General features: G+C 35.4%; 1 protein-coding gene across 1 annotated transcript; it reads left to right on the top strand.

Annotated features, from left to right (window-relative positions):
- Window positions 1-13,405: 13,405 nt before the first annotated feature.
- Window positions 13,406-26,394, top strand: LOC110799920 (beta-galactosidase 14-like). Its single transcript, XM_022005192.2, has 19 exons — window positions 13,406-13,822; window positions 15,830-15,925; window positions 16,622-16,734; window positions 16,878-16,944; window positions 17,089-17,181; window positions 17,302-17,445; window positions 17,646-17,740; window positions 17,976-18,081; window positions 18,425-18,509; window positions 18,653-18,771; window positions 19,219-19,380; window positions 19,656-19,828; window positions 21,869-21,978; window positions 22,069-22,178; window positions 22,474-22,581; window positions 22,688-22,792; window positions 24,317-24,462; window positions 24,557-24,914; window positions 26,089-26,394. Exons 1-19 carry the CDS (start codon window positions 13,613-13,615, stop codon window positions 26,203-26,205), a joined length of 2,517 nt encoding a protein of 838 aa, XP_021860884.1. The 5' UTR covers window positions 13,406-13,612; the 3' UTR covers window positions 26,206-26,394.
- The last annotated feature ends 302 nt before the right edge of the window (window positions 26,395-26,696 follow it).

The raw sequence follows: 26,696 nt of genomic DNA, 5'->3' as shown, positions 1-26,696 counted from the left end.
TAATAATTAATAAACCAATCATGAATACAAGACCCGACTCTTGACTCGACTCTTGACTCACAATTTAATTAGAAAAAGCTTCGAACGGGCCAAAAGAATATTCCATAAAGGAAAGGTGATGGGAGCCAACCATACACCAAATAATAAATAATAAAATCAGGCCATACCGAGTGTCGGGCCATACCCACGGAATTCCTGCGCATAATATGAATGAAACAACGTCTTGTATCATTATTAGGAGTACGAGCTTTCCGGCAAGACTCCCCCCATTGTTCATACTCAAGGTATATACGTTCCAAGAGTTTTGAAGCTTGTTCTGGTTGCACTTTACGTTTATTAATATTTTATTAAAGGTGAACTCAAGACTCAACAACGTACACACATACAATTAATAAATGTCAACCAAAATAATCTCATTTTAATGCCTTAGGACTTGTGATCAACAAAGCAAGAAACTTGTGAAATTACTACCATGTTCCTCCTCACGAAAGTGATCGAGATTCCACATCATGCCCATTAACATGAGGGTTGTGCCCTTGCACGACAAATCCTAATTCATTTCATACAAAATATTCCCAACTGAACCCTACATGTGCGGTGGCTTACGTGAGCTAACCCTTCACATGTGGTAAAATAAATAGTACAACGAAGTACGAATAATTGGCTCAAAGTATGCTAGACATCCCGTACAATAGCATACAAATAAATAATCCATCCCTTGTATGTGAAACAAACCATACATGCATAAATATTGAACAACATGATTGAGAATGAAACCCATACTCATAATAATCCCAACATGCTTGTTCAATCAACAATTCAATAATTCCAATAATATTAATCCACATGATCGTTCACCAAAGCAAATATGAATCCACATAATATAATTCACATCATCAACAATCATGTAATGTCCTTGACAAATAGTGAGGTCGCCCTAGACTTGTACGTACCTTGAATACCTAAGCGTAGGGGCCACTTTGCAATAACGAGCACTTACTTAGAAATCACCTCCTATCATCAAAATAATGAAACTTAAATTATTTCCATGTTCATTAAATTTCCAGCAACTTTATAAAATCTAAAACCTCATTTAAACTTTAGAATTCAATCGTTTTTCAATAATATAATCGTCTCAATTTGCAAAACCAATCCCTAGTGCGAAAACATACTTTTTCCGCCTTTAAATCAATAAAAATCAACACTTTAAGCCTTGATTATCATAATTAAAATCATCACCTAATTATGCTAATCAATTGACTCATTAGGTCTAGGTTAAAACCCTAACTTGAAAATCCCAATAAAACCAATTTATCGTCATAAAAATCAATCCTTTATTAAATAAACAAATCTGAAAATTCATACTTTAATAATTAAAACAAGCATAATGAATCACAACACGTAAATCCTCAAAGCATGGTGTTCACAACCGATTCCCAGCATTTTAATCATCCAAAACAATAATAATATTATAATTTAAAATACGGAATTTAAATAGAATAGGCAAGGAAGAAGATAATTATACCAATCCGGCCTATAGCATGGAACAATCACGAATTAGAGTGATTGGGCGAAAAAGAATTGAAAACGAACACGAACAACACACACACACACACGTCCGTGTGTGCGCGCGGGATTGAGGGGCGACGAGCAGGGCAGGCGCGCGGGACAAGGCAGCAGGGCACGCTAGGCTCGCGCGCGGGACAAGGCAGCAGGGCAGGGCGCTTGTGCGCGAAGGAGGGGCGAGAGAGTAAGGCTGGGGTGCGCGAGAGACGTAGCAACAACAGCGACACAGCAGCAGCGCAAGGCACGACGAGTGCGCACTGCGGCCTGCGAGCAAGAGGGAGTGGGCGAGAGAGGGAGAGCAGGGCGCGCGCTGGGGCGTGAGGCCGAGCAGCAGCGACAACCACACAACAACGACGCAACAAGAGGAGGGGGCACGAGCACGAGGGCACGATGGCCGTGCGGGCGTGCGGACGAGAGAGGAGAGGGAGTTGGAGTGAGGGGCAAGAAAAGCAAAAGAGGGTTTATGAATTTTAGGGGTTCATTCAATGATGGATAGGCTCCCTATTTTCAATGGGCTAGGCTTAGGAAAATAGAATTGGGCTTAGTGAATTAAATGATTGGGCTAGCTTAGGACTTGAATTAAATTCTTTTGATTGTGCTCGTTTAATAAAACGAACTGGACTTTTCATTTAAAACCCGAACCTTTAAAATTTACTTGCGACCCATTAAATTTCCCGACTCGAAAATTAAATTCTTTTCGTAATTAATTAAAATAATAAATGTTCTAATTAATTAAAATACATTTAAATAATATTTAAATGAGAAATAAATTCAAAAATCGTAAAATGCTTTATAAATATAATAAAATATATTTATAAATATTATAAAAATACGAGGTATTACAGTCTATCCTCCTTAAAAGAAGTTTCGTCCCGAAACTTGAATTGGGTTCGAAAATCAAAAATTTAACTCAAACTTGAGACTTTATGAGACTTTTAATGCGTTCACTTGCAAAAATTTTAAGTTGTTGTACTCTTTACATGATTAAACAGGACAATAATAAGTGCAAATTCAACAGAAAGCACTAAATTGAGCATAAGATAGGGGAAAACAAGGTAAAAAGCGCGAAATTCTACCGCACTCTACCCCCCTTAAAAGACACGAGTTACGACCCCGTAACTCAACTAACCTCGGGAAAAAGCTCGGGATATTTCTTTCTCATTTCGTCCTCTGCTTCCCAAGTTGCTTCCTCAGATTCTTGATTAGACCACAACACTTTGACAATTTTCACATCTTTAGTACGTGTACTACGCACTTTGCTATCAAGGATTTTGACAGGTCTTTCCTCAAAGGTTAAACTTTGGTCTAATTTTATGGTCTCCGGTTGCAACACATGCGATTTGTCCGGGATATATTTCCTTAACTGAGATATGTGGAACACATTATGCACTCTATGCAAGTCCATAGGCAAGGCTAGTCTATTAGCTACCTTTCCAATTCTTTCTAAGATTTCATATGGGCCTATGTACTTAGGGCTTAACTTCCCTTTCTTTCCAAATCTCATGACACCTTCCATTGGTGACACTTTGAGCAACACCTTGTCACCTATATTGAACTCTTCATCCCTACGTTTCAAGTCTGCATAACTCTTTTGGCGATCCTGCGCCGTTTGAATCTTGGATTGGATGGTTCGGATTTGGTTCATGGTGTCCTCTATCATTTGAGGTCCCAACACTACGGTTTCACTAATGTCATTCCAACAGAGGGGACTTCTACATTTTCGTCCATACAAAGCCTCAAATGGTGCCATTCCAATACTAGCATGATAGCTATTGTTATATGAAAACTCAATCAAATATAGGCTATCTTCCCAACTTCCTTGGAAATCAATGACGCATGCCCGAAGCATGCCCTCAAGGGTTTGGATGGTTCTCTCAGTTTGTCCATCTGTGGCTGGGTGGAAGGTTGTACTCATTTTCAATGTCGTACCAAAGCTCTTCTCACTTTTCCAGAAATTCGAAAGAAACCTTGAATCCCTATCTGATACGATATCCTTAGGAACTCCATGTAACCTCACAACATTCTTAATGTAAGCCTTAGCAAGTTGTTCCATTTTCCAGGTTTCCTTCATTTGTATAAACACTGCTGACTTAGTCAACCTATCTACCACAACCCAAATTGTATCATTTCCGGTCTTTGACTTAGGCAAGCAAGTGACGAAGTCCATAGAAACACAGTCCCATTTCCAGCTTGGAATCTCTAAAGGTTGGACCTTTCCTCGAGGTCTCATGTGATCTATCTTGACCTTCTGACAAGTCAGACATCTAGCCACAAATTCAGCCACTTCGTTCTTCATTCTTGGCCACCAATAGACCTAAGTCCTTATAAAACTTGTCACCACCCGGGTGCACAGAATATGGCGTATTATGCCCTTCTCTCATTAATTTCTCCTTCAACTCTCCACACTTCTGAGGCACGCACCACCTGCCTTTGTACCTCAAACTTCCATCATCATGGATTCGGAACGTACAGGGTAAAACATTTTCAGCTCTAGTGTCACTTCTAGGGAAGGGTAGTTTATGAAATTTGGAATTGTAGCAAATATCAAAACCAAAATAATACATTCCTTCACAATTGCATACATCAATATGATGCATTCTAGAAAGAGAAGCATGACCTATTCTAATATGAACAACATGAAAATCAACATATTTCTTCACTATATTCACAATCTAGTTATTTGTAGAATTAGAACAAACTATAGCAATATTAGTTTTCCTACCATGAGCACTTATTCAAGTATGCATGTACAGAATCAGAAGTATCTGAGATCTTTAGATAGTAAAACTGACCAACTTTCTTTCCCACTTCGCGACATTCATTAGTAATATGGTCCTAGAAAGCACATTCAATATTATTGAAAGTCACAAACAACTTGTTGTGTTCAATAAACTTCCCCACCAAAAGTAAATTGTATTTAAAGTCTTCAATTAGCATCACATCTTTTAGAATCAAACCATTATTCAAAATAATACTCCCTAATTCTTTCACATACTTGTAAGTTCCATCCGGTAAACAAAAAGTTATAGGATTAGGAAGAGTGCCAAATAGTAAAGCTCAAACAAATTTTCCAGAAATTCGGTTGAACCAAGAAATTTTGCGGAAATCGGAAATTAATCCAACGAAAACAAAGTTAAATGTTTTTTTTTGTTTGATGATAAAACAATGGAGAGTATTTGAGAAGTTGTAGTCTTTGTATTTCATTGATATTTATACAAGCTATTAGGAGACTAGTAACCTGTGGAAACTAATGACAATAATACTAGTAACATTTAACTAAATGGCAATAATACTAGCTAGTAACATAAGGAACTAAATGGCACTAATTACAATGTTAATACAATAGTTAGTAATAGTAACCTCCTTCTAATACTCCCCCTCAAGGTGGAGCGTGATGATCTCGAATTCCCAACTTGCGAAGTAGTGTCATAAACTATGGTTTACCAATTAAGAGCCTTGGTAAAAATATCCGCCCATTGATTCCCCGTACGATTGTGGGATGTCACAATATTCCCAGATAATATCCCATCTCGTACAAAGTTACAATCCATCTCAATATGCTTTGTTCGTTCATGAAAAATGGGATTCACCGCGATTTGTAATGCAGCCTGACTATCACAATACAACCTCATCGGACGATCATGTCGAACACCTAAGCAGAAAAGGACCGAATCTAACCATTTTAGTTCACACGTAGTAGTAGCCATCGAGCGATACCCTGCTTCATTAGAAGAGCGAGACACAGTTGGTTGTTTCTTAGTCTTCCAAGAAATTGTGGAAGAGCCAAGCAATACAAAGTAACCCGCCAACGAAAATCGAGTCATGGGACAACTCGCCCAATCACTGTCACAAAACCCATATATAAGAAAATTAAAATCTTTTCGCAAAAGAATTCCTTGACCCGGACAACCCTTTAGATACATGAGGACTCGTACGGAGGCTTCCCAATGATCAATCTTCGGTGCGCCCATAAATTGGGCCAAAATATGTACGGAATAAACCCAATTCCGGACGAGTAATTGTCAAGTAAATCAAACGACCAACGAGTCGTCTATACTTCTCCGGCTCAGAAAATAACTCCCCCTCACATCGAGCTAGTTGGTGATTTTGTTCCATATGAGTGGCAGCGCGCTGGCTTAGATCCCAATTCAACAAACCTGTTTCACTAATAATATCTATAGTATATTTTCATTTATAAACCCTCATTGCCTCGAGCAACTTCAAGACCAAGAAAATACTTTAGAGCCCTAAGATCTTTCATATGAAAGAATGTACTAAGATAATACTTGAACTTTAATATTTCATCATCAGATGATCCTGCTATAATTAAATCATCAACATATACAAGAACATGCAATCAGACTGCACCCTTCGTATAACAAAATAATCAATAATCTGCATATGATTGCTTGAACCGAAAATGCTTCAAAGCCGTAAAGAGTTTAGCAAACCATTGTTGGGGTGCTTGACGAAGACCATATAATGACTTTCTGAGGCGACATACCTTATCTGGATAAGGAGAATTGAAACATGGAGGAAGTTTCATGTATACTTCTTCTTCAAGATCGCCATGAAGAAAAGCATTGTGAATGCCCATTTGAGGGAGTTTCCAATTTCGAGCAACCGCATCTTCTAAAAACATTCTTATTGTCACCATCTTAGCCACTGAAGAAAATATCTCATTGAAATCAATACCTCCAATTTGAAGATTACCAAACACAAATAGACGCCCCTTTAGACGTTCAACAGAGGCATCATCCTTGAATTTAATTAGATAAACCCATTTGCATCCTAATATCGTTTTTTCCGGGAGGTAGGTCCTCCAAAGGCCATGTGCCATTTCGTTCTAGAGCATCAATTTCGTCTTTCATATCTAACCACCACTCTGGACTTTTATTTTCCTCCTTAAAAGAGATGGGCTCGTCACCTGACATGATAGCTTCCAAAAATTATTTGTGTCTCATAGAAAATGCATCACAATTTACATATCAAGCAATATGAAATGGGGTACCCGGGGACCGCTTTGAAGGGGGTGAACTAGTAGTAGTGACAGGGTTTTTGACATTAATAGTGTTGGTGACGAAGTCTTTGAGTAGAGACGACGACTTCTTAATACGATGCCCTATACCAAGTATCTCTGTGGAAGAAGAAGTCACATTTGTAGGTGATGTGGCTGAATAATCTATGACACACCTAGGATGTGGAGGTTGTTGCTCATGTATTTGTGAATGAGTGTTTGTATCTTGGGCTATTGGACTAGGTGAGATAGGTGGGTCATTTATGAAAATGTTAGGATGAGTTTGTAGCTCATTTTCCTTGTCTTGTACACTATAATTACTAGCATCCTCAAATAAACTGTGGGAATTATCGACAGTATACACTGACATATCCTCACTACCAACATTGACATGTTCAGCAAAAGGGAATTTTTCTTCTACAAACAATACATCCCTAGAGACAAAGTACTATGTCGTATAACCTCCAACCTTTTTTTACCAAACATATCCCACAAAAACACATTTTCGTGATATTGGACCAAATTTGTCCTTCACCATAGGTCGATTATTTGCATAACATAAACACCTAAAGACACGCATAAGAGAGTAATTTGGTGATTTTCCAAATAAAATGTCATTGGGAGATTTGTTTTGTAATATAGGTGTAAGAGTTTGATTATGCCGTCGTTATAGCGCATTCAACCCCAAAAACTAATAGGAAGATTGGCTTTAAAACATAAAGCTCGTTCCACATTTAGGATATGTTGATGTTTACGTTCTACCCTACCATTTTGTTAAGGTGTATAAACACACGAAGTTTGACGCAGAATTCCATATTCAACATAAAATTTACTTAAACAAGTGAACTCCCTACCATTTTCACTCCTCAAGATTTTTTACCCTTTAATTAAATTGAGTATGAACCATAGAACAAAAATCCTTAATTATTTGTCTTACTTCACTCTTTGCAGAAATTAAATACACCCATACAACCCGAGAAAAATCATCAACAATTGTGAGGAAGTAGTATGCACCACCACTCAAAGAAACCTTATAATCACCTCAAATATCACAATGAATCAAGGAAAATATATCGCTGTCTTTATTTTCACTTAAAGGGAAAACACTTTTAGGTTGATGAGCACATAAACATACTTCACAAGGACGAAATTCATTACTCAAACTTTGAGCATTATTCTCACTACTTGCAAAAAAGGTAAGAGGGACACAAATTTCCGAGAGGGGTGTCCAAGTCGTTGATGCCATAACTCATGTTGTCCCAACAATGTCGTATGGTGAGCTTGAATACGTCGCATCGACTTAAACTAGTAGACCCCGTCACTTTGTTCACCCGCTCCAATCACGGTCCTCGAATTGTGGTCCTATATTACACAAAGCTTATTAGTGAATGTGACATTATAAGATGAACTTGCAAGTAATTGTGAGACAGAAATCAAATTGTAGTTTAATTCGGGGACATATAACACATCATTTAAGATTAATGTGTCTCTCAATACCACACTTCCTTCCTTCGTCATCATTACTTGTTTACCATTTGGTAAACCCACTAGTGAAGGAGAAGTATCAGTCAAGAGTTTGAATAAACTCTTATTGTCGCTCATATGATTCGAGCAACCTGAGTCGATGAGCCATCTAGTGTAAGGGTCTTACCGTCAATCTTAGTGGTCGAAGAATTGACGTTGTTGGAATTAAAAGACAAAATAAGTTTGTTACATTGCTCATCCAAAACTGAAGGTATACGGTCTCCCTTGCTAATAGACTGGTGTGCCGCACTGCCTAAGTCGCGACCAATAGCAATAGCTACTGCATTACCACATCAACGACTGGTGTTACCCGACCACCACGACTGTTGCGTCCTCTTCCCCGTGCTGCGACCCTAATTTCAAAATACCACCAATCTGGGTATCCTAGAAGTTCAAAGCAATTCTCCTGATCATGGCCAGGTTTACCACAATGTGAGCAAGTGATATTGACACGAGGTTTGTCAGACCCCTTTGCAGCCACTGAAGAGCTACCCCGAGCCGCTCCTTGGGATGCAAATCCTATTGCTCATCCGAAACTGAAGTTATACGGTCTTCCTCGCTAATAGATTGGTGTGCCGCATTGCCTGAGCCGCGACCAACAACATTAGCTACTGCATTACCACGTCTACGACTAGTGTTACCCCGACCACCAAGACTGTTGCGTCTCCTTCCCCGTGCTTCTGCCCTATTTTCAAAATACCACCAATCCGGTTTTCCATAGTAGGTGACCATCGCGTCTCCTCCTTGTTCACAAGTGGCAATCATATGCTTTAATTCATTAATTCGAGGTCCGTTTCCAACCGAGAAACTTTGTCGAATATCATCCCACATGTCCTTTACATTATCAGTAAGAGGAATCGAGGAACGAATGGATGCGTCAAGTGTGTTATGTATCCAAGCACCGAGCATGGAATTCACCTGCACCCATAGATCCATCTTATCGCGTTCTTCCGTTGTTGGTGGTTCAATCGTGCCACCAAAGAACCCAATTTTATTGTTTGCTTTAAAAGCATTGCACATCGATCGAGCCCATTCTTCATAGTTTTCCCCACGCAAGACTACCAGCGAGATGACGATGTTTGTGTTTGATGTGGGATGGAGATAGTCAGTGGCGGTGCCAAAAAAATTATAGTACGAGTTCGAAAAATAAAAATAACCACCGTCTTTTTAACGATATTCTTTATATTGTACACAAGATACATTTAAAATTTGGCACACCCGGCCAATTTATAGTCTAAAGTCCAATTTGAACCAAAAATTTGCAAAAAAAATATTGAGGGACGGAGGCAGTATATAATATTGCTATTTTTTTGTTCAAATTATAAAATTAAATGGACGGTGTAAGAACAGAGGAACTTAGGAAAAGGGAAAGAACAAAATAAAAGAAAGGGGAAAAATTACGAGGAGATTTCCCCCAACCAAAACAAAAAGGAAAGTGAAAAATACAAAATTATGACATTAATGCCTACTATTGGAGTCGAACCCAGGATGTAAATGCAACTGACTTTGCATTTTCCTTATGACCACTGAGCCAGAAGCAATTGTTACGACATTTGTGAACCAAAATCTATATAATTCATTTGATTGTTTTTTTTTAATGTAAAATCGCTGTTTTTTTTTACCAGTACTGGTTCAGTTGAACCCACTGAACCCATACTAGCACCGCCACTGGAGATAGTAAGGGGAGGATGCATCAATCACCTTGGTTTCAGTCATTGTGGATTTTTTTTTTTGATTTGATATGTTGATTAATCAACCTGCTGTGATACCATGATAAAACAATAGAGAGTATTTGAGAAGTTATAGTCTTTTGTGTTTCATTGGTTTTTCAGTGGCTCAATTACAATCAGATATTTATACAAGCTATTACAAACTATTAGGAGACTAGTAACCTATGGAAACCAATTAATGGAAATAATACCAGTAATCTATACTTCCTCCATTTTTTTTAATTGCATCATCTGGGATTTCACGCTTGCCAATGCACTATTTTAACTACTAATATCGCTCATTATATATTTTAAAAAATTATAAAAATTTGATAATTTGAGAGTATATTTCGAGACGAATCTAACAAGATCCCACATGAGTATATTTTTCCTTACATATAAATCACAAAAAATAACTATATAAGAATAAGCGAATAGTGCTAAAACCAAGATGGTGCAATTATAAAAAATGGAGGAAGTATTAATATACTAAAAGAGAGGAAATCAATGTGATGATGACATTTGTCACTCATTGATTGGTCTCTCTTTTAATATAAATAATTAAGTTTTAAAAAAAAATATTAACCAACAAATATTTCAAAGCCCACTAATTCACGTGAAATATGTTCTGCTTCAAAAAAAAAAGGGCTGAGAATGTGTAACGCATCATTAGCCCATATTTTTCTTAACTAATTTGAGAAAAAGATATGTTAGATTTTTTAGGTAAATCTAAGCCCATAAAATCTAAATATATAACATCCAAACTATATATACACTCCGTACTACAGTAAAAGAGAGGCAAATCGATGAGAGATGACAAATGCTGCTCTCTGATTTTCCTCTTTTACACCATAAATAATTACTAATTGTAACTACTATCAAGTTTCGTTTAGAAATTGTGTCATATACTGAGTACAGATATGTTCGAATGTTCCTTTGATAGTTTATTATTTGTAATCCAATAAAAAATCTTTGCATACAATTTCTGACAACCGATATTGAAAATCTTATAATAGTTTAACTTGGAATATCAATTATATTATTATAATACTATCCACTTTTTAAGAATTTGTGTCATGTAACGAATACTGATATGCATAACAAAAGTTAACATTTGATTTAATGATTAAACAAGGTTGTCTCAAACATTTTACATGCCATTTAACAAAGTGAGCCCCTAGCTATATAATTTCTTTAATATGAAGCCTATTCTTTAATCTTAAATATCAAAAACAACTTTTACCACATTCTCATTATCGTAATATCTTTATACGGATCACGGGTAATAATTTATTCGCTCATTTTACTAAAGTCTTAAGAGCATGTTGATTGAAAATTTGACTAATATATCGTAATCAGCTATGTCCAAAGTCATATGATCTAGATGATTAAGTTTCCTTATTATTAATATGTTTGAAATAAAAAAATTATATATACATTAATATATATATATATATATATATATATATATATTAATGTAAACGATTGTAATATCACTTTAAAATTTCGTGCAAAATAAAATTTATATATGTAAATGGTGAATCACACTTAATGATGGGGCGAGTTTGAATTTTTAGATTGGTTTGACGACTAAGTTAAACGTAGATGATGACTAATGTTGACTAACAAAAAGAGATTTTTGGTGGATAAGTATAAGGATAACATGTACCCGCCTTGGTGATGGGGCGAGTTCGAATTGATCGGATTTGTGAACACTCACCTAATCCTAATTATGTATGTCACTTTTTAATATTTTTGTCAATATTATAACTAATGAAATCATTTGATACTTTGTAATAAACTTATGTCAATATATTTAAAATTTAGTTGAAAGGAAAATTGGACTATTTATCGAATATAGGGATGTCAGATTGTCAGTGGGGCGAGTGTTTTGGGAGATCCCTCTGTGCATCCGCCCCAAGTGGGCGGCGATGAAGGAAACCTGATTTATTGGGTGATGGGGTTGAAAAATGCATTCGTCGCGGGTGAAATGCGATGATGGATTTCAGGTTGGACCCATACGAGTCGCTAATTCTTCATCAGATTGATTATATTAACTTACATATTAACTGACATATTATAATGTTTTCTTTATATACTCAATAACTCTAATCAGACAAACGAATTTTCAAAGGCTCTATATAATAGAATTTTAAAATTCAAAACTCTCTTACCAAAAAAAAGTCAAGTATAAGGGTGGGTGTGGGTACACTGGAAGGGAGGTGATGAAGAGGGGATGAATTTTATTTTGTACCGCTCGAGATGGGGGTTGGGAGGGTTGGGTATCGTTCCTATCGTAGATGGAGGGGATGAAGATGAGAATAGTAGGCTGGTGCAGGTGTGCAGACTCTGCCCCGCCTAAATGTCATCTCTAACTCAATAAAGTAAATGGTCGAGATATGTGTTAAGTGATTGGGTCATGAGGTTGACGGGGCGAGTGTAAAGAGGCCGTGGGCCGAGACGGGTCGAACACACGGGCCATGGGCCTAACCGGGTCGGGACCACGCCAGGCCCACGTTGTTTCGTGTCGTGCCGGGCCGAAAAGTTAAAAACAAGGCCCAGGCCCAGCCCAAGCCCACATAATTTCGTGCCGGGCCGGGCTGGCCCGTCGTGCCTAAGGCTAATTTTACTAAATTTAGCGTGCTTTGTCGTGCCGGGTCGAGTCGTGCAGTGCCTTATCGTGCTTCTTCCAAAAAATTAAGGCCGAGGATCGGCCCACTCATGCCCGTGCCGGGCCGTGCTTTTTCGTGCTCGTGCCGGGTCGGGTCGGGCTTCGGGCCGGTCCGACCCACAACCATCTTTAGGTGAGTGTGCGAGTATTAAGTGGGAATTATCATCGAAGTGAAGGGCGGGTGAGATAACTTTATGTTTGAAACAAGTTGTGACTGAGAATGAAAATAATTTTATCTATGTACCCTTATTTATTTAAATTATTTTAATAAATAAGACAACGAATGAGAAATAATAAATTTATCCATCATTAATTACTTTTTATTTGGAGAATATCTATAAACTCTATTTTGATGAAAATTATCTACCAGATTTCATATAAATTTATATTTAGATTACAAATCGTGCATCGCACGGGTACTATACTAATATAAAACTAAATGGCAATATTACAAGCTAGTAACATAAGGAACTAAATGACACTAGTTACAATGTTAATACAATAGTTAGTAATAGTAACATCCTTCTAATATTTGATTCCAACGAATCAAGAAGTTAGAAGAGTAATGCGAGTGAAATCGATCATACTTGCTCCGATACCATATGAAGAATCAACCATCTGATTCTTAGAGAGAGAAAAGGAGTAAGACAAAAGTAGAGCGAGGAAGAATATTACAATTAAAATCTATGTGCTTAATTAATTCGGGGTACAAAGAGATGTTTAATACTCCGTACAAAGTAAAATTAACAAACTCTCCTAAAATACTGGGCCAGTTGTCCAAGATAATAAAATTAATACATTAGATATTTCTATAAACTCATAAGTAATAATGAAATAAGGATGTATTTGAAGCACTTTTAACCACTAAGCATGTTTATTTCCTTGTTTAAGATTATACCAACCAATCAATAATTAAGGAAACAAAAACAAATTTCTCTAAAATCCAGCATTTATCCATCGATTATCCCCTTGTTTTTCTCGTGTAACACCCATTATGATCTTAGTTGTACATGAACAAACATTTTCTCCTCTTTCTAGCTAATATGGGAGATCAAAATTTCTAACCTTTAATTTCATTTCTCTTCTTCTTCGTAAGAAGATTTTTTTTTTGAGGTTAGGAAAATCATGGCAAGACGTGGTAAATACACGGCGTTAATGTTAGCCCTTCTGTTCTTGTTCGTCGCCGTGCATTGCGAGGAACAAGATGGTGATGATATTACACCGAAACCAGGCAAACCTTCTAGTGTTACCTTCGATGGGCGGTCGTTGTTTATTGATGGCAAACGAGTTCTCATCTTCTCTGGATCAATCCATTACCCTCGTGTTCCTGTTGCGGTATGTATGAGATTTTCTTAACATTTTGTTTGGTATAAAGGAATTGGAAGGAAAAGAAAAAAAATATATAGTTTTTCATGTTTGGTTCCAAAAATTATGTAGAATTTGATGGAAAAAGAAGGAAAATGGAATGAAAATGTCATTAATAAATCTTCATTTTTCTTTTCTTCCAATATTGTGGGAATTGGGAAGGAAGAAGAAAATTAAAAGTTGTCAAATCATCTTCTTTTTTCCCCTCATTTCATTTTATCAAACCAAACAATGAAAAATAAATTAATTTTTTTCCCCTTCATTTCCCATTCCCTTCTAGCTTTTCGTTACTCATCTTCTCTCGATCAATCTAATACCCTCGAATCCTCGAGTTCTTGATGTGGTATGCATGAGATTGTACATTATCGGTCTATCCTCGATTGTACAAAACGATATTTAGTAGTTCCCTACGTGGGGAGGGTCTCATAAGTTTAATTTTCTCACCTCGTACTACATCTGTTTCAAAATGATTTTTTACACTTTTTGTTTCCGTTTCATAATGTTCTTTACAATGTGTTGTATACTATTTTTGGACATAAAAACTTACTATATTACTCTTATTGTCTCACAATATTTACCACATTCCACTTAATTTCTCGGATCTTTTACCAAACTAGCTACTTTTCAAAATTTATTTACTAAAATGGCTATTTTTAAATTGTATTTCCCAAAGTAGCTACTATTTTGACTTTAAATTAAAAACCAATTAACTTTGAGTTTTTTTTAATAAAAACCAATGAACCAATTTAATTTTTTAAAATGGTGAACCATTTTAATTTTTTTTTAAAGTAGTGAAACGATTGACGTTTTGCTTATACTTTTAGCCTCTTAGAAACTTCACAAGTTTTTTTTATAGGGACTTGCTCGCAAATATTAAAACTATAAAGAAATTAGTTGAACCGTTGTCGCGGATATTGTTAATTCGCTTAGATAAGCGAACTCGTTGTGTTAAACGAATTTGCTTGGAAAACTCGATCACCCAAGAATTTAACATAATCTAAAACCGTGTGCGTGAAAGTGAAGTGAAGGAGAAGAGTAGCGCGTGCAATAAAGGCGTCTAACAATAAAACTTTTTGCGTCTTTTATCCCGGCCTACAAGTTTGACCACGTCACTATCTTACTATAGCCACTTGTATTTTTTTTGATTTTTTAAATTACTGAAATATCATTATTAAGTATGAAACTATGAATTGAATAAAAATTAATTAAAATAATGAATTAATAATTAACTTATCATTGGAGCAAGAAATAGCAAGCAATGGTGTAACTTGAGAAGATGATGTTTCATAACAAGCATAATACAAACTTGCCAACCAGTGGAGTTTAGGTTGACAAAAAGTAAACGTGATTAAAATATTAAAATGGGTAAGTAAACGAACTTAAATTATTACTATGGTGTATCGTGTATGTATCGAAATTACAAAATCATGAGCAACATTTGAATTATTTGTGAGCAATTTCAAAAGAAAAAACAATTCGGAGTATAAAGTAGACAAAAATAAAAGATTAATTAAAAAAATGGAAAAAAGACCGGCTCACTATATTAAAAAAAAAATGAACAAAACCAAACCGGTTTAATGGTTTTTGCCAAAAAATAAAATAGTCATTTTGGTAAATACATTTTAGCTAGTTTGGGAAATAGATTTTTAAAATAGTCATTTTGGTAAATAAAATTGTAAAAGTAGCCAGTTTGATAAAAGATCCTAATTTCTCTTACTTTATTAATTTTTTTCTTACACCACACATTTTTACACATTTCTCTTACTTTATCCATATTTTGTTATTTCCATCCACCTTTTAAAATATTTTTCTTCTTTTATCTTAATATTTGTGCAAATAGTAACTATAAAAATCATTTAAATGGAAGTAGTATATATATATATATATATATATATATATATATATATATAAACCTTATAAATTGTTATACTAATGGTAATTATGTCCATTATGTCGGATTTTCGTGGGGGTTTTTAGATGTGGGATGCCGTCCTTGACAAAGCTAAAGAGGGTGGCTTGAATGCAATCCAAACTTACGTCTTTTGGAACATTCATGAGCCGCTTAAAGGCCAGGTACGTGCGTAATTTACTAACATTAATACATTATCCATAGATAGAAATGTCATGTGTAACTGTAACATGGACTCATGGAGTATCATTAGATGTACTTGTACCCAAAAAAATATTGGCATGTCAAGTGTATGACAACGATCATTTTTATATAAGTGCTCCGAGATTCCGAAAATGTAATCCTACTTTATTTAGAAAGAACACCACATAACTAGAACATCACAGAACTCTTTTCGTTAATATACAATGTATTGATTATACACATACTAGTAATACACATACTCACTCCACTTTATAATAACGTTCCAATTTCTTTTCTTTCTCCACGTTTATCAATGCACATTTTATATCATTTTTTATTTATAATTACACAATATTAAAAAATCATAAAATTTGATATTCTTAAAGTACTTATTGACACGAATCGAACAAGACCCCACATAAATATGTTTTTTTCTTATATACTCCTTCAACGGTAAATAGTGTAACGGAAAAAGTATTAGAAAGACTTTAGAAGATTTCTTTCAATTGTAAATAGTGTAAAAAACATGAACTGAAACATCGTTATGGAACAGAAAAAGTATTCCTTTGGAGATTACCATTTACTACCCTTATAAAATTAACATGCCTATCAATATTAGAATTTAGAATCAATAATTTGGTAGAATTTTAATTTCACATGCAGTATCTTTTTTGCAGTTTGATTTCACAGGCAACCATGATTTGGTGAAATTCATGAAATTAGTGGCTGAAAAGGGAATGTGGGCAACCCTTAGGGTTGGGCCATTCATCCAAGCTGAATGGAATCATGGGTAATTAATATATAAAATTACGAGACTCTGATTTTATTTACAAAACGTCACTACTCCGTATTTATTTTATCAAATAGTTTAAAAATATTTAAAAATTGTTATTTTCATCAAAATTGTAAAAAAATGGCCTTGGATTGTAACAGTGGACTTCCATATTGGCTAAGAGAGGAGCCCAATATCACATACCGAACAGATAATCCGGCATATAAGGTGATCTTAATTAACAACACTGTTAATTCTGCATGATATCAGAAAAAAGTTGAGACTTTGAACTTAATTGATTACATATTATACTACATACTACGTAAATAATGTTAATGTAACATTATTTGTTTGTATATTATATATATGTAGACGAATATGGAGAATTGGGTCACCAGGGTGGTTAACCTAATGAAGGATAACAACTTATATGCTCCACAAGGAGGTCCTATTATCATGTCTCAGGTATCTAATTATCAATGTAGTATATTCGGAATTTATTGTTATCTTGATAGTTGATGATGTGCTTAATTTAATTTTAAACTAACGTGACGATTAAACTCCATTTGCATTCTCTTTTTGTAGATCGAGAATGAGTACGACCATGTTAAGGACGCCTACGATGATGCAGCAGAGAGATACATTCATTGGGCAGGGAATATGGCTGTTGGACTCAAAACTAATGTTCCGTGGATTATGTGCAAATCTAAAGATGCACCCGGTGAAGTGGTAAATGCAAAAATCAAAATTATTTTTTTTAAAGAGAAAATTAATTTAGGGATAAAGAATCATACGACATCTACGAGAAAAATATAGAGATAACAAATGTCTGACAAATTGAATCAAATAAAAGTAAATTTGTACTCCAAAATTTAACAAAAGTTAATATTGTGTCTTATAAACTGATATTTTTTTCTTCCCCGGGGTAGATCAATGCATGTAATGGCAGGCATTGTGGAGATACATTCCAAGGTCAAAATAGTCAAGGAAAACCATCTTTGTGGACTGAGAATTGGAGTGCTCAGTAAGAAGTTTTACCTTCAGCTAGCGTTGTAATTTTGTATTTTCATTTCATAATCATATACGTAGTACTCCGTACTTCATTGGTACAAAGTACCTCTTAATTAAAGGATATGCATGATAAAATCACGTATTGATTGGTATAGATTTCACTTAAATTTTTCATTGTAACTATTAATTTAGAGTTGTGTATATCATTTTCCTTGTTTTAAACTACCGTACTTGTTATTTGTTTACAGGTATAGAGTTTTTGGAGATGCTCCTTCTCAAAGATCAGCTGAAGATATTGCCTTTTCAGTGGCTCGTTGGTTCTCAAAGAGTGGAAGCCATGTCAACTATTACATGGTAACTTAATTATTTATAAGACTATAACGTACGTACCCCTACTGAGTTTATTCCCCCACTCAAGAGAATAGTCACGTATGAAATGCGAATATAGTCCCAAATTATAAAACAATTCACCAATAATGTCTTGGCCTAGTGACCGGTTAAGATTGAGGGTCTGTCACAACAGGTTATATGTTTGAATTCCCCACTGTATGACTTTTTCGCACCAATAAAACTGGTTGACTATCCTAGCTATCTGTAATTAATAAAATATCATATCGAACCTTTATAATAGTTTTTTCCCCCATTATTATGGCTCTTAGGGTGTTAATTTGTTAAATACTAGTTATTGTTTATGTAGTATTACGGTGGTACTAACTATGGAAGAACTGCTGCCTCCTTTGTCACGACTCGCTACTACGACGAAGCTCCAATTGATGAATTTGGTAATGAGCTCTTGTAATTTTCCTCACGTGACTCACATCCCTCCCTCCCTCTTACATAGGATGTGACATGATGCAAGTATATGCTGCATCACACTGTATAAATGATAGTTTGAACTTGTTTTTTTTGTTATGATCATTGTTAGGTCTAAAAAGAGATCCCAAATGGGGTCACTTGAGGGATTTGCACCATGCTCTTTTGCTAGCCAAGAGGCCCATCCTTGAAGGAAAATTTGGCATCAGAAAGAACGGTGCTGATTTTGAGGTATAACCTAGTCGATACCACTTTGCATCGGGCCTAAACCCGACCCAGGCTCACAGGCTTCCATGCCTGTCGGGTCGGGCTGTCGTGTCTAAGCCTAATTTTACTTAATTTAGTGTGCTTTTGTCGTGTCAGATTGATTCATGTTTTGCCTTATTCGTGCTTTTTCCAAAACAAATGTGGCCTAAGTCCAACCCACAGCTTCGTACTCCTGTCAAGTCGTGCCTTTTCGTGTCGGCCCGACCTGACTCGACCTGATCCACAACCATCTTTAGCTAGAACGACAAGAAAGAAAGGAAAAAATATAGTGTTATTGTTGAGATAACATAGTAATCCTAGTTGATATAATTTCAAAAATGAAAAAAAACAGTATTATTATTATCTAGGATCACATATAAAATATTCTATCAACTAACGCGATATCTTTTGATATTTTTATGCAATGGGCAGGCAACTTTCTATGAGGCGGGAGATCTTTGTGCTGCGTTCCTATGGAATAACCACACACATGAGACAAAAACAATGAAATTCAGAGGCAAAGAACATAAAGTTCCACCCAAGTCCATCAGCATCCTCCCGGATTGCAAGACTCTTGTCTATAATACAGACTATGTAAGACCTTATTATATTCACCTTATTTCCACTTATCTTTTGGAAAAACAAAGTTCAGATAATATAAGTTCAAGAAATTAAAACAAAAGTTACACGAGTACAATATATAACTAAAATAAGTTCCAATAAATTTCAATAAGTTAAGTGAAAGCATGTGAATATAACACTCCTTAAGTGTTAACATCATATCGTGGCCGGTAAAACAATACTAATGAAGTTATTTAACGTGCAACCTTGAGATAATGAAGTTAATGATCTTTTAATTTGACAAACAGATGATAGCTCAACATAGTGCAAGAGAATTTATCAGGTCCGAGGTGGCACATAGGAACCTGAAATGGGAGAAAACGTCAGATTACATACCAACTGAAGGTTTCTTCTCAAGGGAACCAAAAGAACAATACTTTGTTACCAAAGATAACAGTGACTATTTATGGTATAGAACCAGGTAACAATTAGTAACGTGATAATTGAATTTGGATGCACCTTCTATACTACTACGTTTAACAATTAGTAACGTGATAATTGAAGTATATGTTTTCTATTTTTTTCTTTTACTTTTTTTTTCTATTTTTTTTTGTAAAAAACGACCTAATATGGCACTTTTTTCCCCTAAAAACACTACCTAGTTTCTTATTGAAAATAACTACCTTATACTTCAGAGTATCAAGTTTTTTTTTCTAAAATATTACCACATACAAAATTTGTCCGTTATTTCGTAAGTGGGACTCACCTCTATTGTCTCCTAAATTTTGATATAAAATGAAAAAAAAAGTTGCGAGCATAGAAGGGAAGGTAGAGCGGCAATTATGGCATAAAATTTTGTGTAAGAAGTTAATGGTTTAAGCAAGAACAATTTGGTTTTGATGTTAATGGTGTTAGTTGGTGTAGTATATACAAGGAGATGCATTTTTGTCATTTTATATCAAAATCTAGGAGAAAAGTCAATGGGGCTAGGTCTCATAAACGGAATATTCTGTATAAGGTAGCGTCTTATAAATAAAAAACACAAGGTAGTTGTTTTTTCCTTCAGTTCCTAAAAAATTAAAAAAGTGTGTCATATTAAGTACCTTATCGTAAAAACCTTTATAATTAATTGTACGGATTTTTCATGAAATGCCCCTGAGGTTTGCGTTAATGCACCAAATACCCCTGATGTTTCCAGAATGCACCAAATACCCCCGAGGTTTAAAACAATATCATCAAATACCCTTATTGACTGTTTTCCGTCTATTCAGTTAACTTTTCCGTTAACTTAACTTCTCTAATTTTTTTTTTTTCTATTTCCCTTTTCTTTCTTCTCTTCCTTTCTCTTTCTTTTTCTTTATTCTTTCCTCTTCCCATGGAAGTCTCTCTCCTCTTCTTCACCATTACCATTATATGAGAATCACCCCCACCATCACCACCACCGCTACCCTCTTCCACTATTCACCATTGAAGTTGCTTCTTCATAGAGGCCCAATTATCAACCTCATCAGCCCTCGAAATCTCATCTTTTCTGTCTCCTATCATCATCGAACCCACGACGTTGGTTTCTCCGACATTGGCTTCTCCGATAAGCTCTAGGTGTTTGTTCTGGCGGAGGTCGGGGTGGCTGGATTTTCTCTCTCCTTCTTGAAGTCTCGATCTCCCAGCCGTGAATACGCAATCCTCACCGCCCATCGGTCAAAGCTTCTCCGCCGGCGGATTTGATCTCTTTCTCGCCGATCTCCACCTCCATTGCTATTTCTGTTCCCGGTGTGATTTGGGGAAGAACTGTGACTTTCAAGTCCTCTCCTTCTTCTTGTTCGGCTGCCCAAGAGTCGACACCACCCCAAGGATTCGGTGACCCAAGAATCGACACCACCCCCAACGCCCAAGAGCCACCATCTCCTTCAAATCTACAGACCAGGTTTTGGTGATTGGGTAATATCAATTAAATCGTTTATGAGGGATTTGGAGAGTTGGGTATTATTTGAATTCAATTGATTTCAGAAGAATTGGGGCAAAATCACAACATCAATCAATAATAATCTGAAGAGGATTATAAAAGCTTTAGAATTTTGAAGATGAAGAACAACTTCCATGGATGTGAGAGAAATTAAGAGTGAAGGCCAAGGGAAAGGAGGAGAGAAAAGGGCAGCCATGGTGATGCTGCCGTTGAAGATCCAAAGAAAAGAGGAAAAGGGAATTGGGTTTTTAAAAAAAAAAAAAAAGTAGTTAATTTTTTTGGGGTTTAAATAATATAATTAAGGGTTAATATTAGGATTAGTAGAGATAATGGTTGAGTAAGGACAAAAAAATAAATTCACGATAACGGAGACTTAACGGAATGGACGGAAAATGCTCATTAAGGGTATTTTGTGTTATTGTTTTAAACCTCAGGGGTATTTGGTGCATTCTGGAAACATTAGGGGTATTTGGTGCATTAACGCAAACCTCAGGGGCATTTCATGAAAAATCCGTTAATTGTATGGTATTAAATCCTAACAAAATTTCCGGCTTCCAGTGTAGATTTAGACAGTTCAGACTTGCCATTCAAAAAATCGCTTCGACCAGTTTTGCAAGTTCTCAGTCTTGGCCACTCTTTAGTTGCCTTTGTCAACGGAGAATATGTTGGTATGCTTGTGCGAAATGCCCAATTCGTTTCTTATTGATCTTCTTGTTTAATTTGTCCTCGAAAGATCATCACATCATTTTTCTTTATAGGAACCGCGCATGGAGTAAAGAGAGAATACAACTTCCCATTCTCAGTAGCCATAAGATTAAAGGAAGGATTGAACAATATTTCAATTTTGGGCTGCACAGTTGGATTACCGGTAATTAACAACAAACATAGACTCGTTTATGTTCGACTTATTATTAGAAATAAGTTCAGATAATATAAGGTTTTTTTCCAGATATTTTCAAACATAAATAAACTCATTTCAGACAAAATAAGTTTTTTCAGATAAAATAAGTTCAGTTAAGTTCATATAACATAAGTTCAGACAAATAAGTCGAATATAACAAAGGTATAACATTGTTGTATTTTTTTATATTTGTTTTTTCTTTCGAGTACTCTTTCTGTTCCTTAAAGATTTTTGTATATGTATTTTGTGGTGGCGGTCGCAGGATAGTGGAAGCTATATGGAACGTAGGTTTACAGGGATAAGATCAGTGGAGATCTTAGGTCTCGGTACCGGAAACCTTGATATCTCTTACAATGGCTGGCAACACACGGTACATTAACAAACTGCATGAAGAAGAAAATAAAAATAAATTTTAAAAATTAGTGACTTCTTTTAATTTCTACAAATTTATTTACAAAAAGCTTAATGAAATGCAGGTTGGTTTGCAAGGCGAGAAGCTCAAGTACTTCACAGAGGAAGGATTAACGACGGCTAAATGGTCCCCTGCATCAGGGGCTGGCGAACCCCTTACTTGGTATAAGGTAAATATTTCATCCGTTTAAAATAGTTACAATACTTTGCTTTTTGTACTATTTACGCAATTTACTTTGTTTATTTCTTATGATGTACTTTGTATATACTTTAGAAAAAACATATTCATGCAAGATCTTGTTAGATTCATCTTAATATATATTTTGCGAAAATCAAATGTTTACGGAATATAAATTTTACTTATCAATAATTAAATATATTAATTGTTTAAGTTATGCATTGACAAACTTTAAAAGCAAATTGTATCGGGGTACGTATTATCATTGGGAGAGCCAATGTATACCTAGTGGAGTCACTTGGCCGAAAAAAGTTGCATTATATTTTAGTTAATTTTTCATTAATTCATATCAAAGTGTGATGACAAAGGTCGCAAGTTGCGACAATATTTCGTCATCGCATTCTAACGTATCAGAGTTTAATTGGAACATATCGGTGCCACGTAGGTTACGCGTCATCAGAATATTTTTACTATTAATGCAATACTTTTACTATGAAAATATGTAAATAAGACAATCAATATAAAGAAGGAAATAAATTAGAATATTAATATTTTCCTACATTTTTTTGAAACATGTATAATCTATTACTATATACTAAAAGAGACACCAGAAATGACACATGTCAATTCCTGATGCGATTTTTTCCCGCCAAAAACCCATTCCTAAAAAAAAATTTACTTTATTCTATTTTTATTTTCTCTCCTTTTGTATAAATGTTTATAAATAGAAAAAATTATAGGATTATTAAATATGACAAAATTAGACAATTTTGGTAATATTTAGTCAGATAGTCATATCAATAATAAAAAAACATTCTTACTCAATATTTTTTTCATATTAAGCATATCAAATATTTAATTTGTTCAAATCATCATATTAAATATATAAAATATATAATACGTAATAGAGCTAAAATTGTATGATAAAATGAGTATGTTCGAGATTTATTAATTACGCAATAGATTTAAGGGATAAATATTTCGGTTAAAAAAGATGGTCAATCAATAATTTTCAAATAACCGTGCGTGCACGGGACCTAATCTAGTAGGTTATATAAATTAAACATTTTAGTTTCCAATTTAAATCATGACACAAGCATGTCATGTCATCGTTATGACACGGCTTAAAGGTCGCATGTTGCGACCTTTATCATTATCGTATATTAAAAAGTACTTAGTTTAATTATTTTTTCATTAATTTTGTAATAGTGACCCCACTTAGTACAATTTCTGGATCTGCCACTGCATAGTATGATTTTACCCTCACAATATTACGTGGCATAAGACAATATGGTCGTAATACATGTTGGTAGGGAATTCATCTTGTGACTTGGAGGTTACAGGACCGAGCCCTATTGAATACAAAATGTGTGGGAATGACTCAAGTATAGACCTGCATAACCTGACTGACTAACCTGTAATAGACTGATAGATATTGGTTCAGTAAGGTTATTGTTACATTAATAGTTTCAAACAAGATATTAAAGGATGACTAACAACGAACAACTATTTTCAGGCATACTTTGATGAACCGGAGGGAGATGAACCATTAGCTATTAGAATGGAGAACATGACCAAAGGTATCATTTGGGTAAACGGCCAAAGCATTGGACGTTACTGGTCATCCTACCTATCCGTCTTGGAAAAACCTTCTCAAAAGGAGTAAGTCAACTGAACACAGTTTTCAATGCATATCTTTGACCAATATCATAAGACGATATATATATTTAAATATTAAAATAATATATGGTTACAGGTACCACATCCCAAGATCGTTTGTGAAGCCAAAGGACAACTTGTTGGTGATATTCGACGAGGCGGGAGGGAACATAAACACCGTACAAATAGAAACAGTGAATAGGGACAGTGTTTGCAGCATCATAAACGAAGATTGGCCTGCTGATGTTTGGTCATGGAAGAGGAATACTGGTAACAACCAAATTGTGCCTGTTGCTGAAGGGGATAACCCTCAACTTAAGGCATCCCTTAAGTGCCCTAAGGACAAAGTTATCAACCGCGTTGAGTTTGCTAGTTTTGGCAACCCAATTGGTGTTTGTGGATACTTCCTTCTTGGCAACTGCAACTCTCCCAATACTGTCAAAATCGTTGAACAGGTGAACACACAATCTACACTCTAACAAACCCCTCTAAAATATACTCCCTTTGTCCATAATTATTTTCCCCATATTCCAGTTGTCCTTTATTAAGTTTTGGTTGTGTGGAATTGAGAAGAGATAAAACGGTGGGCTAAATATATTTGATGTGAGAGGAAAATTGTGTTCCTAAGAGCTTATATGGTAAATGGGGCAAACAAAAAGGGACAAAGGGAAGTAGTTGTTAATTAAGTGTTGATGTTTACATTTATTCCTGCTCATAGCTAGATGCCTTAAAATTAAAATCAACTATGAGTTCTAGGGGATAAAGATGGTTGTGGGTCAGGTTGGGTTTCAGGTTGGACTTGAACGGGTCGGGCCCACGCCAAAACCTGCTTTATCAGGTTGGGCCAAAAGTTATAAAAATGGGGCCCAGGCTCATGGACCCACATGTCTAAGAAGAAATTTCCTAAATTAAACGTGTTTTATCGTGCTGGGTAGGTCATGCCTTGTCATGCTATTTCTAGAAAAATGCGGCCTAGGCTTGACCCAAGATTCGTGCCATGCTAGCCCAAAATTCTTTCATAAATGCCCACAACCATCTTTATAGGGGTGTGCAAAAATATCCCTGGATCGAAAAAGTGGACCGGATTGGACCGACCTCAAACCGGACCAGAGTGGAGATAATTCGTCCAGTCTCCAGGTCGAAAAATGTTATTTTTTTGTCCACGCTCTTGTCTGGTCCGATTTGGAACGAATTTCCTTAAAAAATATAAATATAGTAAAAACTATAGTATTTTAAAAGTTAATTTCGTACTTTAATATGCTGGAAATATTACTATATTATGTAATGTTTATTATATATTTTTGAAAAAACTTTAAACAATTAGTTATATATATATATATATATATATATATATATATATATATATATATATATATATATATATATATATATATATATATATACCGTATTTTATAAAAAGTAACAGAATATAGAAATAAGGCTACAACCTGTCCAAAGCGGTCCGATCCGGGGATTACCCGATTTTGAATTATCGAAATCCCGGTCTTCGATACAATACGATAGGAATTTGGACCGATAAACACCCCTAACCATGACACTAATACAATTCCAATAACTCATTCATCACATTTTTTGTGATAATTAAATTTTTGTTATTTCTTTGAGCAGAATTGTTTAGGAAAAGAGAGTTGCACAATACCAGTGAATGGGTTCGACAAGGATCCTTGCCCAAATGTAGCAAAGAAGACCTTGGCCGTGCAAGTGAGATGTGGTCGCAAAGGATAGAAGCTTTCATTTGGTTTTTATATATGCGGTCTTCTATTTGAATGTCATTGTATTTATTACGTGTTTAACAAAACTAACATAGGTCGTGAAATGAAAACTTGAAAAAAAAGTAGAATTACTTTGTACGTATATAGTAGAAGTTAGTAACTTTGTCTGACATTTATTTTATTTGGTTAACACTACGAGAAATTGTATCTTTATTGACAACCTAATTACGACGGATCAAAAATCTCGTCGCAAAAGTGGCTACATACACAAGTGTCTATTGCTGTAAACCAAGCACTTACGTTTGTCGCCTAGTCGAATTCAGGCATGTTCTTCGCGAATATGCGACGAGCACCGCAGATACCGACCCAATACTGATCCTGACATTGTTCAGGAGTATAAAGCTCGGCTTTCTCTTTAAGCAGCTTGTCGCATTCCTCCGACTTCTTCTTCAGCTCAGCCTTCAAGTGAGGCACCTTCTCAGCCTCAATCTCGATCTTCTGCTT

The sequence above is a fragment of the Spinacia oleracea genome, chromosome 4 (genome assembly GCF_020520425.1).
Source record: "Spinacia oleracea cultivar Varoflay chromosome 4, BTI_SOV_V1, whole genome shotgun sequence".
Taxonomy (NCBI): Eukaryota; Viridiplantae; Streptophyta; class Magnoliopsida; order Caryophyllales; family Amaranthaceae; genus Spinacia; species Spinacia oleracea.
Note: the sequence above shows the minus strand (reverse complement) of the source record. Positions and strands in the feature narration are given on the sequence as shown.